This window comes from Zosterops lateralis, assembly GCF_965231275.1.
Source record: "Zosterops lateralis genome assembly, chromosome: 3".
Lineage (NCBI taxonomy): Eukaryota > Metazoa > Chordata > Aves > Passeriformes > Zosteropidae > Zosterops > Zosterops lateralis.
The window spans coordinates 110,319,905-110,333,432 of NC_139764.1; the positions used below are offsets into that span (position 1 = coordinate 110,319,905).

At 41.1% G+C, this 13,528-nt stretch overlaps 1 protein-coding gene across 7 annotated transcripts in view; it reads right to left on the bottom strand.

The window, feature by feature from the left end:
* Positions 1-13,528, bottom strand: part of PKHD1 (PKHD1 ciliary IPT domain containing fibrocystin/polyductin) — a 237,303-nt gene that overhangs the window by 148,035 nt on the left and 75,740 nt on the right. For all 7 annotated transcript variants that reach the window (XR_014589511.1, XM_083856783.1, XM_083856784.1 and 4 more), the window contains one exon: positions 10,474-10,627. Coding sequence is in view for 6 of the 7 variants with exons in the window: in XM_083856783.1 (XP_083712909.1) it covers positions 10,474-10,627 (154 nt within the window). In the remaining variant the exon portion in view is untranslated. The remainder of the gene's footprint in view (positions 1-10,473; positions 10,628-13,528) is intronic.

Below are 13,528 nucleotides of genomic sequence, written 5' to 3' on the forward strand. Positions count from 1 at the left end.
CTGCTTTGGAACATAAGAACTGGCAACTTGTTTAGATCAGTGGGTGATTTAATCCTGCAAACTCTTCCAGCTGCTGTTCAAAACCAGATGCTTCCAAATACAGTGTGACACACATCTCCCTCTTAGCTGGCTGTGGGTTGATCTCCCCACCCCATAAAAAACTCATTTTAATCCCTAATTAGAGGTTAGCTTCACCTCAAAGCATAAAGTTTCAACTCCTTGCCAACATTTTCCCCCTACTGACTATTAGTATAACTGGATAAGATTTGCCAGTAATAAAGAACTGGTCTTTGGAATCTTTGTGATATTTGGTCTCAACAACTTCTTGAATCAATGAATTCTGTGGGTTAAATGCATAGTGCATGAAAAACCATTTCCTTTTTTTTTTTTTTTTTTGACTCAAGCCTTCAGTTCTGTCAAATGCCTCCCTTGTTCTTGCCTCTCATGAGCTGGAAATCCCAGTCTGTCACCTCAGGATGGTTTATTCCATTACCTCCTTTCACATTTCCTCTCCTGTGAAGAACGCTGTCACTTTTTTCAGAATGGATGTGAACAGAGTGGACTCTCATTCATTTTGTCACACTGCGCATGGGATATACCTTCCTAGGTCAAGCTGTGTTTCCCAGGAGAGAGTAGGGAAATTCCCAAAGTCTGGAAAATTCACACCTCTCACAGGGGGTCTCCCACGTTCCCTTTGTGTGAAGTAGCTGATAACTGCACCAGCTCATCCCATGCCCAGTTTGCTACTGGTGGAAGCAGTTTTTCATTGTGATCTCCCTACCTACCACCCAGTTGGTTCTTCTGCCTCACAAATTCTTCCATGTGAAGGTGGTGTGGTCCTGGCACAGGTTGGCCAGAGAAGCTGTGGCTGCCCCTGGATCCCTGGAAGTGCTAAAGACCAGGCTGGATGCGGTTTGGAGCAACCTGGGACAGTGGAAATTGTCTGTGCCCATTGCAGGGGCTGGAACAAGATGATCAGATGATCTTTAAGGTCCCTTCCAACCCATTCCATGATAACACCACCAGTCCTTAGCAAGAAGAAGGGAGACCAAACCTCAGGGTTAATTGCAATGTTTGGACAAAAAGAAAAAAACAAAAAGGAGAGAAGTTCTAATATAAAAAACAGATTAAGCACTATCTTGACCATAGCTCACCATTGCTCATACTTTGCTCATCCTGATTTCCTTTTTTATTCTCACATGGATGGGCTTTTCTTGTTTCATTGATTTCTTGAGCTTATAACAAAGTCTTATAACTTAGTCTTCATTTCTTAGGTTTATTAAAAAAACCAGTATTTGAATAGGGACTACCCATTAAATATTTTCTTTCTAGATTTCATTGCTTTCCACTTTTTTTTACATAAATTTTTACAGAATATTCTTAATAGAAGAAAAAAATAAACCACACATTTTCTTGCTTAAAACTACCGGGAACCACAGGTTTGCTCTCACAAACACCAACTCTCCTAAGTGTAAATTCTCTCTTTTCCTGGACATACTTTTCTATGTACAAATGTATTAGTGTTGAGAATTTATGTAGAGTTTTTGCAAATTATACTGCATGGGTTGTGATGAATCAGAACAAATTTCAGCTTGTTTCATGTAAAACAACACAAGATATCTGACTCCAGCAGCTCCAAGAGCAGTTTTAAAGCTCTTGAATGAGACTGGACCTGTTGATTTTAAGAATGTGTATTCTGAAAGGATATTTAATGTTTTCATTCTATCAGCATTATTTGGCAATAAATGGACTGCTGGCCCATCTTCCTCTTATGATATAATTTACCATCCTGTTCCTTCCCATACTGAGAACAGAAATATTTATTAAATACTTTTGCCTTATAGCAGCAGTGTTAATAATTTTATCACCACAATCTGTAAATGGAACTGTAAATCACTGTGATTTATTTCACTCCTAACATAAAAAAAAACACATCTTCCCTAAGGTCTTTATTGACTTCCTATGCTCTGTTCTCAGTGAAATACAGTCATTTATGTTTCTACTTCTCTTCATACAATTTTTAATGAGTATTTTAATTGCTGCCATGCTGTACCACTGAACCAGGAGGACTGGTAGACAGTTGTCTTATCCCTTGATTGCAAAATCACAATCCTGTCTCAAGCAGGATTTCCCAAGTTTCAGTCACATATTGCCCATTCAAAATTTTCAAGCTGCTGATCAAAGGTTTTCCATATCTTTTGTGGATTTCTGAGTGCCTGAGGAGCTTAGATGCTGCTGACTGCCCTGGGTGCAAGTACAATAAATAGTCCCACCACATCCCAGGAGCAGCAGGAATTCCAGCTGGAGCTGTGCACTCCTGGCCTGCAAGTCTGACCCTTCCAGAGAGAAATCAGAGTCACTGAGGTTGAAAAATACTCCTAAGAACATGGAGTCCAAGCTTTAACTCAGCACTGCCAAGTCCACCACTAAACCATGTCTCCAAGCATCAGGTCCAGGCATTTTTTGAACACTTCCAGGGATGGTGAGCCAACCACTGCCCTGAGAAATCTGTTACACTGCTTGACCTCCCTTTCAGTAAAGAAATTCTTCCTAATATCCAATTAAAATCTCCCCTGGTGCAACCTGAACACCAGAAGCCTTTATTTTACAAAGAAATTCTTCTCTGTGAGAATGGTGAGGATTTAGAACAGGTTGCCCAGAGAAGCTGTGGCTGCCTCATCCCTGGAACTGTTCAAGACCAACTTGGATGGAGCTTTAAGCAACCTGGTCTAATTTAAGGTGTCCTGTCCACAGCAGAGGGGTTGGAGCAAGATGTTATTTAAGGTTCCTTCCAACCAAACCACTCTATGATTGTGGAATTTGCTGTATGTAACTCTTTTCCTTTCCCTTAGAAGCAGGAGTCAGACACAAAATTTAACCCTGGAAAAGTGGCAGATCAGCTACACTCATGGTCACTCCACAATGCTGTTGTTCCCTGGATCTTTGCAAAGCTTCTGAAAAGATCCAAGGACAAATCCAAATGGTGCTCAGTCTTTGGGAGAAAATACAGTGGAAAAGTAAAGTTCAGCTGCTGAGGATAAAAGAAGAGCAGCACCGCAGAACAGAAAAGAAAATATTAGGAAAGACTCATTTAACAATTTATCAAGTCTATGTGTAAAACAAACTCTGGCCAAACTCACAAAATTCTTCTGTCCAAAAATTGCATATTGTCCCTCTACACCTCTGTGGTTTTTGTTAGGTCAGAATAAATATACAACTGCTGCTTTACAGGGTTGTCTTCTCCTTTTTGTAAAAAAAAAAAAAAAAAAAAAGTTATGCTTCCTCCTTTTATTGCACTTGACCCCTTCTCTGCAAGCAGAAAGCAGGAATATTGCTCAACGGAGCCTTTGGCTGTGACCCTCAAATTGTTTGTTATGGCTGCACAGGAAAGCAAAGTCCTACACATGACCTTGAGGGTGATTTTATAAAAATCAATCAACCAACTGTTATGATGGCCTCCCCACCAAGCAAAATAAACACAATTAAGCCCATAATCACTTCTCTACAGTAATGTGCAAATTCAATGAGTCTCTTTAGGTGGAGCGAGGGAGAAAGGGGAGAAATATGTTGAGGCTATTTGATACTTTGTGAGAACATCAGAAGCACTATTCTTCTCAATTAACCCAGCAATTAGCCTCCACCTCTGCACGAACAGAAAAGAAATCTTTCTTTATCTGTCTTTACCAAAGGGGGAAAAAAAGGAGGGAAAGAAAGAATGAAAACAAGGCTACTCCATATGTCCCACAGGAGAGGAGAAGCAGCCAGACCTAATAATTAAAAAAAAAAAAAAAAGAAATATTAAAGAAAACAAACCTAATAATAAGGTGGGAAGTTTAATCTGCTGAAAGAATAATTACAACACCATTGGTTTTGTGAAAAAAGATTTACCTCCTGAAGTCCCTGGGAAATGGTGAAGGACATGCTCAAAAGTAAAGGATTTGGAGGGGGAATGTATTAACAATTCTCTCTGTCAGGTGGAGTGGCTCATACAGTGCCACAGCCCAGGTATCCGAAACATTAACTATAAAAAGAGGCTGCATCATACACTTCTGGAAAAAAGAAAAAAAAATGAAAGAAAAGAACAACAAAGTAGAAGATTGGGAAGACTGCTGTGAGGAATTTCTCCTTGCCTCTGTCAAGAAAATTCACACTTGCAGACATAGCAGTTTATATGCCTTCTCCAAAATATCATTTTAAATTAAAAAATAATTCTAAACCAGATATTCTCATAATAAATAAAAGCAATGCTAGTATCTTTCATTTAGGTTGTGATGTGGAATGTTTTAGAGATTTCCTGAAATTGGAAAGAAGAAAAGTCCCCATTCCAAAGTACAACTTTTGTGTGGAGACATTTTCTATTATCACCTTTTGAGGCCACACTTTGCATTCACTGCCAATAAAAGATATTTTTCCTAATGAAGAGCTCATTAGGGAGGTGGGATAAAAGTAACATATTTATATTTAGTTCAACTTCAGATATTCAGTTCTGCTTCAAATTTGGTTTAATTCTACTTCTTTATGTAAAGCTGAATACAGTGTTAAAGCAAGCAAATACAAGAACAGAGCTGCATAGTATCAAGAATTATTTTTTTTAATAATCAAGTGGTAGAAGAGTATCAACAAAATGGTCTTATATATCACTACTGTGATATATAGCAGGAAACTTCCTCTACATGGAAGGGGATTTGCAGGTTGAAATCTCATCCCCTCTCCTGGACCACCTCTTCCCATCACAGTGCAGGGGAGATCTGCTCTGGTTGCTCCATAACCAGGAATAACTCAGCCCCACAGGCTTCAGCTTGCTCTTACCAGCTCCTCTCACTTGGTGTTTCACATGACAAAGCCACAGAATTCCCCATGAGACAGGCCCAGGCTCAGAAGTTCTACTCCTGGCCAGCATCCCTGAGTGGCAAAACAGCAGAATGGAATAGCTTTGCTTGATCCTGTATAACCACAAGGCTTTACTGTGCTGGCAGCTCCCTTACTGCTCATTCTCCTGCTCCAAGGGTGTCCCTGGTAGGGCCTCCAAGAAGGAAAAAAAAAAAAAAAAAACCAAAAAAAAAACAACCAAAGCAACTAAAATCTTACTGTGTACAGAGAGAAAAATACAAAGTTCATGAGCTTTAGAAAAGACAATTAATTATTTCATAGCTCTGCCACCTGCACTGTGTTGACATGCTCACAGGACATTCCAGTGAGCCATGAAAGTTGTTTGCAGCTTGGACCATGGCTGAACAAGATGGAAAGGAGAAAATTTTTTTTTATGTTGGCTCCATCCAAAAAACCAAGAGTCCAAAATTCATCCTGCACCTCCCTCAAAATGTTCCTCCATTTTGGTACAGATCCCAGATTAGCTCTGAATTCAAATGCCTTTGTATTTCCACCAGGACATCACTGACACACTCAAAAGTTAAGCTTGTATTCCAGCATTTTGCTGGATGGAGGCCTTAATCCATCCCTGGGAGAGGAATCAGCAGCTGTTTCACTACTCTCAGACAGAATTCATCTCCCCAGCCTGACAAGCCTTTGTTGTTTTGGCTTGCTGTGCTCACAGCCATCTGTTCAGATGGCACGTGCTCCCTTGGAAACTGCTCAGGCTCTTCCCTCAGAACTCAGGAGACAAGTAAAAGGCAATTCCAATCAGCATCCCAGGAGATGCTGCCATAGGTGTATCTCCTTCCAAGAAATCTTTCTTTTTCTTCAGCTCCTAAGGGGCCTCTGAGATACTCAGCAACACCTGGATGGATTTGGAAGAGGAGAGCTGACTTTGGTGGGGAAGAGGTGCAGACACTCCAGGGTGTCTTCTGGCACATCTGACATCATCTGGGACCTGACTGAGGAACTCCCAGGTGAGCCTTGTGAAGGCATCAGGTAAACACCACCCACAGAGGTGGAATGAAAACAAAGGTCCTTGGGCTGTCATTTCAGGTCCCCAAGTGACAGACATCCATTAAGTGCACATTTGGAAGCTACCTGTGAGGGTGGTGAGGTCCTGGCACAGGGTCCCCAGAGAAGCTGTGGCTGCCCCTGGATCCCTGGAAATGTCCAAGGCCAGGTTGGACAGGGCTTGGAGCAACCTGGGATAGTGGAAGGTGTCCCTGCTCATAGCAGGGGGTGGAATGAGTTGAGATTTAGGGTCCATTCCAACCCCAACCATTCTGTGATTCTGTAATTCCCTCCCTCCATAACAGTGATTAGAGGAAAGAGATGGTGCTGCCTGGGGTTTCTGCTCAGTCTCTGCCAAAGCTGTGTTCAGTTCCTTGGCCAGGATTAGCTCCCACAGATCTGCTCACTGTGAAACATCCCACAGGAGTCTCAAGAGCTGCTGAAGTTGCAGCAAATCAATTTAATTGGCAGGTGAGAGTCCTGGGAGTCCAACACACATCCTGTAAGCCCATATAAAACAAGATGGCAAAAGAAACCTGCAATCCACACCTAAATATGAACCAAGGTTTGCATCTGGGGAGGATCTGAAAAGACCCACACCTTAAACTGCTACAGATTCAGGGCCTTAAAATTCTTCCTCCAGGAATGTCCACATCTGTGAGTTGCACTCTACTGGATAACACTGAATCCCTGCAGAAAAATATACTGAAAAATAAAGAACTGATGCCTTTCACAGTTCTTCATGAAATCAGAGAGGATTCTAAAGCTCTGAGACTAATTATTGAAGGCTCACCATAACAATGTAGGAAAATATCACACAGTGACAGAGAGAAATAGAGCCGACTTTTCTTCCTTTTAAATCTCAATTAAAAAATACATTGGATGAAATTTCCCATTAGCTGGTACTATTTGTACATCCCATGTTCTTTCTTTAATTAAAAAACGTGCTTATTGCAATACTGCCAGAATCGTTTTTACGGTATTTTAATTGTAATGTCTCTGCCTGATTAAAAAAAGAAAATATGAACTGGAAACTGCCTAAAAAAAAAAAAAAAAAAAAAAAAGTATCACAATGCATATCCCAAATGGATTGATCAAAATGGCACAGAAAACACCATGACAGGAACAGGTTCCAACTGTGCCTACTGACAAGGGATTTAAAAATGAGTTTAAGGACTAGTTGATGCCACAGAGAAGAAAACAGAGGGAAACACTTTTTCCTTCTTCCAGTGAATTAAAACCCAATCTTTAATGCAGTGACTGAAGCACAGTTTATTTGACAACTATTGAAGTTGGTGTATCAGTGAATATTTGATGCTTGTTGCTAATAGCATCAAAGAGGAGGAAAAGACAAGCAAAATCAATATCTTTGTTTTCCCTACTCCTGAATTTACTCACAGGATCCATTCTCGCCAAAATCTGATCAAAGCGTGGATCACAAGAAATTCAAAATATTCACAGAATCAGAGAATCAAAGAGAAACTGCACATAGCACTGAGTGCTCTGGTCTAGTTCACATGGTGGTATTTGGTCAAAGTTTGTACTCCATGATCTTGGAGGTCTTTTCCAACCTAAATTATTCTTTGAGTGAAAATGAGGCTTTTCCAGTACAAGGATCAAAGCGATCTTCTCCCTTATGCCTGCAAGAGTGGCTACCTCAAAATTGCCTTTGCAAGACCAACTGCCCAGGTGAGGATCTTCAATTCCACTGGGGTGCACTGGGAGTGTCACCCTAAAATTCAACTCAAAGTATCTCCTGAAAGACCAGACAGCTTTTTTTTTTTTTAATTATTTTCTGTCTCCATACCTCCCTAGACCACCATAATTGCAGACAAAGGCAACAACACACGCCTGAGGTATCAACCCATCAAACACAAAGTTCCTCCAGTGCAAGCCCTGTGCAAAGGAAATTTCCATCTGTCCTGGGTTATCATAAATATTTCCATACTTGTGATGCTGGGATTACAAAAATAACTGCAATCTGCTGAACATACAGAATTATCTACAGTCTTTCTATCTTGTATCTCTTCCCCAATCAGTCTTGTCTGAGCCATTTCACAGCCTGACTATTAAACTTTCCACTCTCGAGATCCACATGTTCCTGCTCTGCTTGTTGAGGAGGAGGGAGAAACTATTGAGCCCTGGTGGCAGTGAGAAAAATCCAGCTGCCTAATCCTATTTCTCTATTTTTTTGACCTCCAGATCTTCTGGTCATTCCCAGAACCACTGTATGTTTGGGGCTATATGTTAATACAAAGAAGGGTCAGTTTAAGGCTGCACGTGAAGTTGATGTCCTTGTTCTAACACTCTTCAAATAATTCCTGCAATGTTGAAATCCTCAAAAGGAGACAACACAGGGGCAGTATTCAAAATCCTCATGGTGTCTTAAAAAAGAGGAATTTCAAGAAATGGGCTTGTAAACATGTGTTTGGTTTGCTGGATCCAGCACCAGAAAATGGCCAGTATAGCACCAGTGGATTCAGTGGCATTACAGCATTTTTCCATCCACAAAATTTTGTGTTTTCAGCTTATGAGTCCACAGCCAGCCTGATGCTGAGTCATGAAAGCCAAATGGAGCAGAGCTACAATTTAATCCCATTCTCCAGCTCCAACTAAGAAAATCTCTCCAGGTAGAATAGGAATGGGAGGTTTCAATTGAAGCACATATTTACACCTACCTTAGGGGTTAGGGGTTCACTGCCATGCCCATCTGGCACCTGGGGGAAGTGGTTGATTATTTGATGTGCTTGTGGAGTTGGTAGTTGCTGCTCTGAGGGATCACCTGTGATTCAGTTTGAGAAGGGTGTCTATATTTCCTTAGATGAACAGGTGTTTGTTAATGTGTGTTCCTATCAATACAGGAACCTAAACAACTCCTCTGAGCTGGGCAGCTTTAAAAAAGGGAAGGTGAATCTCAGCCTCATTTCAGAGTAGATCTCAACATGTCTTGATTCCAAATCTAACCAAGCCAGAGAACCTATGACAGTGGCAGTGGATGCAACAGGCAACTTCACAAAGCTCAGATAAAAAAATTCCTGCAGGTTATAATTCTAAAATGTTTTGTCCCTCCGTTTGGCGTGTAACAATGGAGAAAATAATCGCATCTAGAATATTCTAATGCTGCTTTTCTAACTGAATTGACATTATAAACCAGGCTTCTTGGAAAACACGATAAAGAGGAGGAAGGATTTGAATGTCAGATGAGCCAAAGCCATAAAGATACTACTCCAGACTTCATTAAATTCAATCAGAGCTACGGCAGCTTCATGAGGGCTGACTCATAGATCAAATGAGTCTTTGAATAGGTCCAAAGTTCAGAGGGTTCCTGCTCCAATATTTTGCCCCAATTCTTCACAAAATCAGTGACTGAGCCCCAAAATCTTCATCCAGATTTGCAGCCAAAAGAAATCTGGTGTTGTGATCTGTCTCCTGTAAAGTATGGCATAATCACAGTAAGGTTAAGAAGAATCTTGAATCACAGATTTAGAATTTTTAGAATTATCACTGAGATAAAGAATTGTACTGTTTTGCCTTTTTTTAATCTCAAAATCTCAGTTGATTTTTAATTTTGTTTTTAAATGGGAATGATGTCTGATGTAGCAATTCTTGAAACCCCCTGAGCCTAGACCAAGAAAGTTCAATCAGTTTTGGAAATGTTCTCATGATAGGGATAAACTTGGAAACTTTTTTCTTTATTGAATTATCATTCAAATTTAAAATAAAATATAGCTATCAAATGCATGGCTTTCACCATCATCTCAATTAAAAACTAGAACCTTTAATATCATTTTAGTATAAAAGCAATTTTACCAGCAACAATCCTGGTCTTTAAACATATAAAAACTCCTGCTGTCATTTTTTGAGCTCTATTTCAGCAGAGGCTTAACTTTGAGCAAGCAATTTCACCAGCACAACTCATTCCCTTCATACCAGGCATGCAAAGAGCAGTTTCCTGAACCAGGACCTCACTTCCATAGGGGAAGATTTCTGGCATGGAAAATTTAAATTCTTTAAATTCTTACTTTGACACTCATAGAGATACACCTGTCTTACTTTTATTCTGGGTCTCTGTACAGGTACATAAACCCAGCAAATCCAGGGTTTCCCACCATAACTGTGCTGTTATTTACTTACTGAGGAAGTACCAGCTGTGCTCCAGGATTTGGGATTATTTATTGCATTTGATAGTTGTGACCTGCAATTCTATAATGTCAATACTTTTATAAAGGTGTTTGTGACACATCTGCGCCAAAGATGCCAAACAGAACAGAGTTGATTTTTGTTATCAGCAATGCCAGTATCATCAAACACTACTCAGGACAGCAGCTATTTTGGTAGATTGGGGAAAGAAAAAAGGGGATAAAAAAGGCCTTTTTTGCTTATATTGTAATTATGCCTCAAACAGAATAAACAATTCCTTCTGCACACAGAATATTTAAATTCTTGCCCTGTCCCCCATCACTGCACCCTCTCATCTACTGAGAGCAGGCTCAACCTGCACAACCAGGAACGGAAGGAGAGATCAAGGCCATGAAAAAAACTCCATCCCCGGAGGAGGAAGAGCACAGAGCCGCCCTCCTTGCAGACCTTTGAGCAGCAGCAGGTTGAGGATGCTCGTGGTGGTCCCCAAGAGCAGAGTCCGGCCGCCTTCTATCGTGACGTTATCGCCATCTCGCGGCTGGTGGCCCGCAGGCCAGCTGGAGTCCTGCTCCCACCGCCCGCAGAGCTGGAGGAGGGCAAGCTGGAAAGAGAAACACCCAGAGAAGTTCAAAGCTCACCCCCTTCCCACCTTTCCAGAAGACAGTTTGCTCAGAGAACAGTGGAGGAGATGACAATGCGCAGTTGGCATCTTCTCCACTGTGCTCTGAGCAAGCTGACTGCAAAAGAATAGAAGGATATTGGCACTGGAGAGGTTCCTGGCCTTCAGGAATGCCTGTCACAATTTGGGGGTTGCCCCTTGTCTCGTTCTGGTTTGGGGAAAGAGGGATTTGCTGAAGGTCTGGCTGTGGGTGAACCCCAGGTTTCCTGGTGTGTGTCTCTCTCTGCCTCCCAAGAAGCAGAACTGCACTGTTGTTTTCTGGTAATATCATAAAAATAGCCTGAAGACCTTAGAATTAAAACATCCTGCTGGGTGGGCAGTATTTTGCTTTAGAGGGTTTTTTGAGTTTTTTTCTTCCCAAGGGCTCTCTTGCATCTCATCCTCATTTAGACAGACATTCCTCCTCTCAAATACCATTTTACCTTTCTCAGTTTATCTGGTGTTATGATTGCCTCTTCTTTGAGGGTGAGCACAGCAGTTCCAAATAAAGCCCTGAATAACTTTAAAGCTGCTAATAGACTGACTCTTGATGTGCAATAGCAAAATGATGCCTGAGCTTGAAGGCTCCTCCTCACCTGTAAACTTAAAGCATGTACTTTGCAGTGAAGGTTTTCTAGAATCACAGAATTGTTTGGGATACCCCCCTGCCATGGGCAGTGACACCTCCCACTAGAACAGGTTGTTTAGGGCCCTGATGGTGAATTTCTTGAAGCAGGTGTGAATATTTTTGCCTGGATGTGTCTGCACAAGTGTGGACATAGAAATTCAAAATGTATTATTTGATCTCGTATGTGAACCAGCAAGAACATCCTCAGCTCATCTGAGGCTGGGGGGGAACCAGACATGGAAATATTTGTGGTCCTCACTGGGCTGTTCTAATCCAAAACAGGGGTGGAAAAAATAACCTCAAGACAAAAGCAAAACAGAATTTTCAAATGGAGCACATCGAATGCATTAAAGCTTTTGCTCGGGAGCTGCAGTTGAGGTGAATCAATAATGGGGGTGTTATGATCATTGTTCTCTTTTACTGTGCTGTTTTCAGGTTTGCTTTTATGTACCTGATGTTTTATAGAGTATTTCCTATCGTGCTGTCCCTGAGCCACCTGGTCCAGTGGAAAGTCCCTGCACATGGACCTTCAGATGAACTTTAAGGTCTTTCCAACTCAAACCACTCCATCATTCTATGATTCTAATTATTTACACCAGGGAACGAGTGACAGTTCCCAGGCTAAATGATACAACTGGCTGATATCCACCCTGGCTGGATTCTGGAATTTTCTACAATCCATTCTATGATTTCTCCACAAAGGGAGTTAACTTGGTTCAGTTCAGACTGAAACCTGGGACTGCATTAACACACAAGCAGTGAAAAATTCTTGGGAATGAAAACTCTGGTGTCAGAGGGAGTGAACCACTTCATCATTGCTGAAGTAAAATTATTAAAGAGTTCCTAAGTGCAGTAGGACAAGTTTAATTTTTATAAGTTGCAAACATATGTTTATATAGTTCAGAGATTTAGGACAAATTTCCAGCTGAAAAGATAGATGCCTTTACCCACTGTCTTTCCAGAGAGGCTGTGAATTACTCTTCATTGACAATGCTATGGAGAAGATTGTATAAAATATACAACAGATCCACTGAAAAACAGCTAATTAAACTTGTTTTTGTCTCAGAGGAGGAGACAGTTCATAGAAAGGTGCATACATTGCTTATCAAGCTAATTGTAGGATAAAATTACAAATTCCATACATTCCTGTCTGGCACAAAAGCTGCCAATGCCACCAGCACAACACTGGAGGAGGCAGCTGTGAAATGGTGGGACCCACAGGAACATTTGGCTGAGAAGGTTTTCTGAATGCCTTTAAGTCTCTCTGACCCTCTGAAATCACTTAGAACCTTCCAAATAACTCTAATGACCAAGTAAGGCTGTCAGGAATGTACCAAACCTTCTTGCCAGCACATAGTGAGCTGTTGATAGAAGCTCTGCAAGAGTTAAGAATAAATTCTTCTTCTGAATTTGACTTTATTTTTTTCTTTTAAGTTGGCAACTAGGGATTTCTAACTAGAAAACACTCTAGTTCTTAATTTAAGCTTCTCTCTACCTAACATCAGTGTTCGAGCCTGATTGGTTTCTGCTGTCACCTCTTAGAGGACTCAATATCTGTTCAGTTCTACCAACATCATCTGGCACAAAAATCTCAGTGTTCATACATGACAGTGGAATCACAGAATGGTTTGGGTTGGAAGAGACTTTAAAGATCACCTCGTTCCAAGATCACCTCGTTCCAACCCCCTGCCATGGGCAGGGACAACTTCCACTAGCCCAGGTTGCTCCAAACCCCATCCAACCTGTCCTTGGACACTTCCAGGGATGGGGCAACCACAGTTCCTCTGGGAAATCTGTACCAGGGCCTCACCACCCTCACAGAGGGAGAAAATGAGTTAATCAAAGTAATAGAATTCTCTATTTTTCCACCCAGTCCATACCTAAATTTTCCAGTAAGAAAATGCCTGGCTTAATCCACTGTCATGGGCATCACCTGCCTGTGTGTCTTTCAAGTGATTTCTGATTTGTACTTTTTCTTCTTTATAAATAAAATTGAATAAATGAACATCAACTGATAACACAAGACCGAGAGCTGTTTATGATCACTTGTACTATCCTTGCATTATCACAGAGAGAATAAATCCAAATAATCTGTTTTAGGAGGAGAAAAGGGGATTTGGTCAAAGATCATACTTTAAATCACCACAGAACAGTGGAATATACAGGGGGGTTAGAGGGAAGGCAGCTCTGTTGGGATTGAGGAAAGACATCAAACA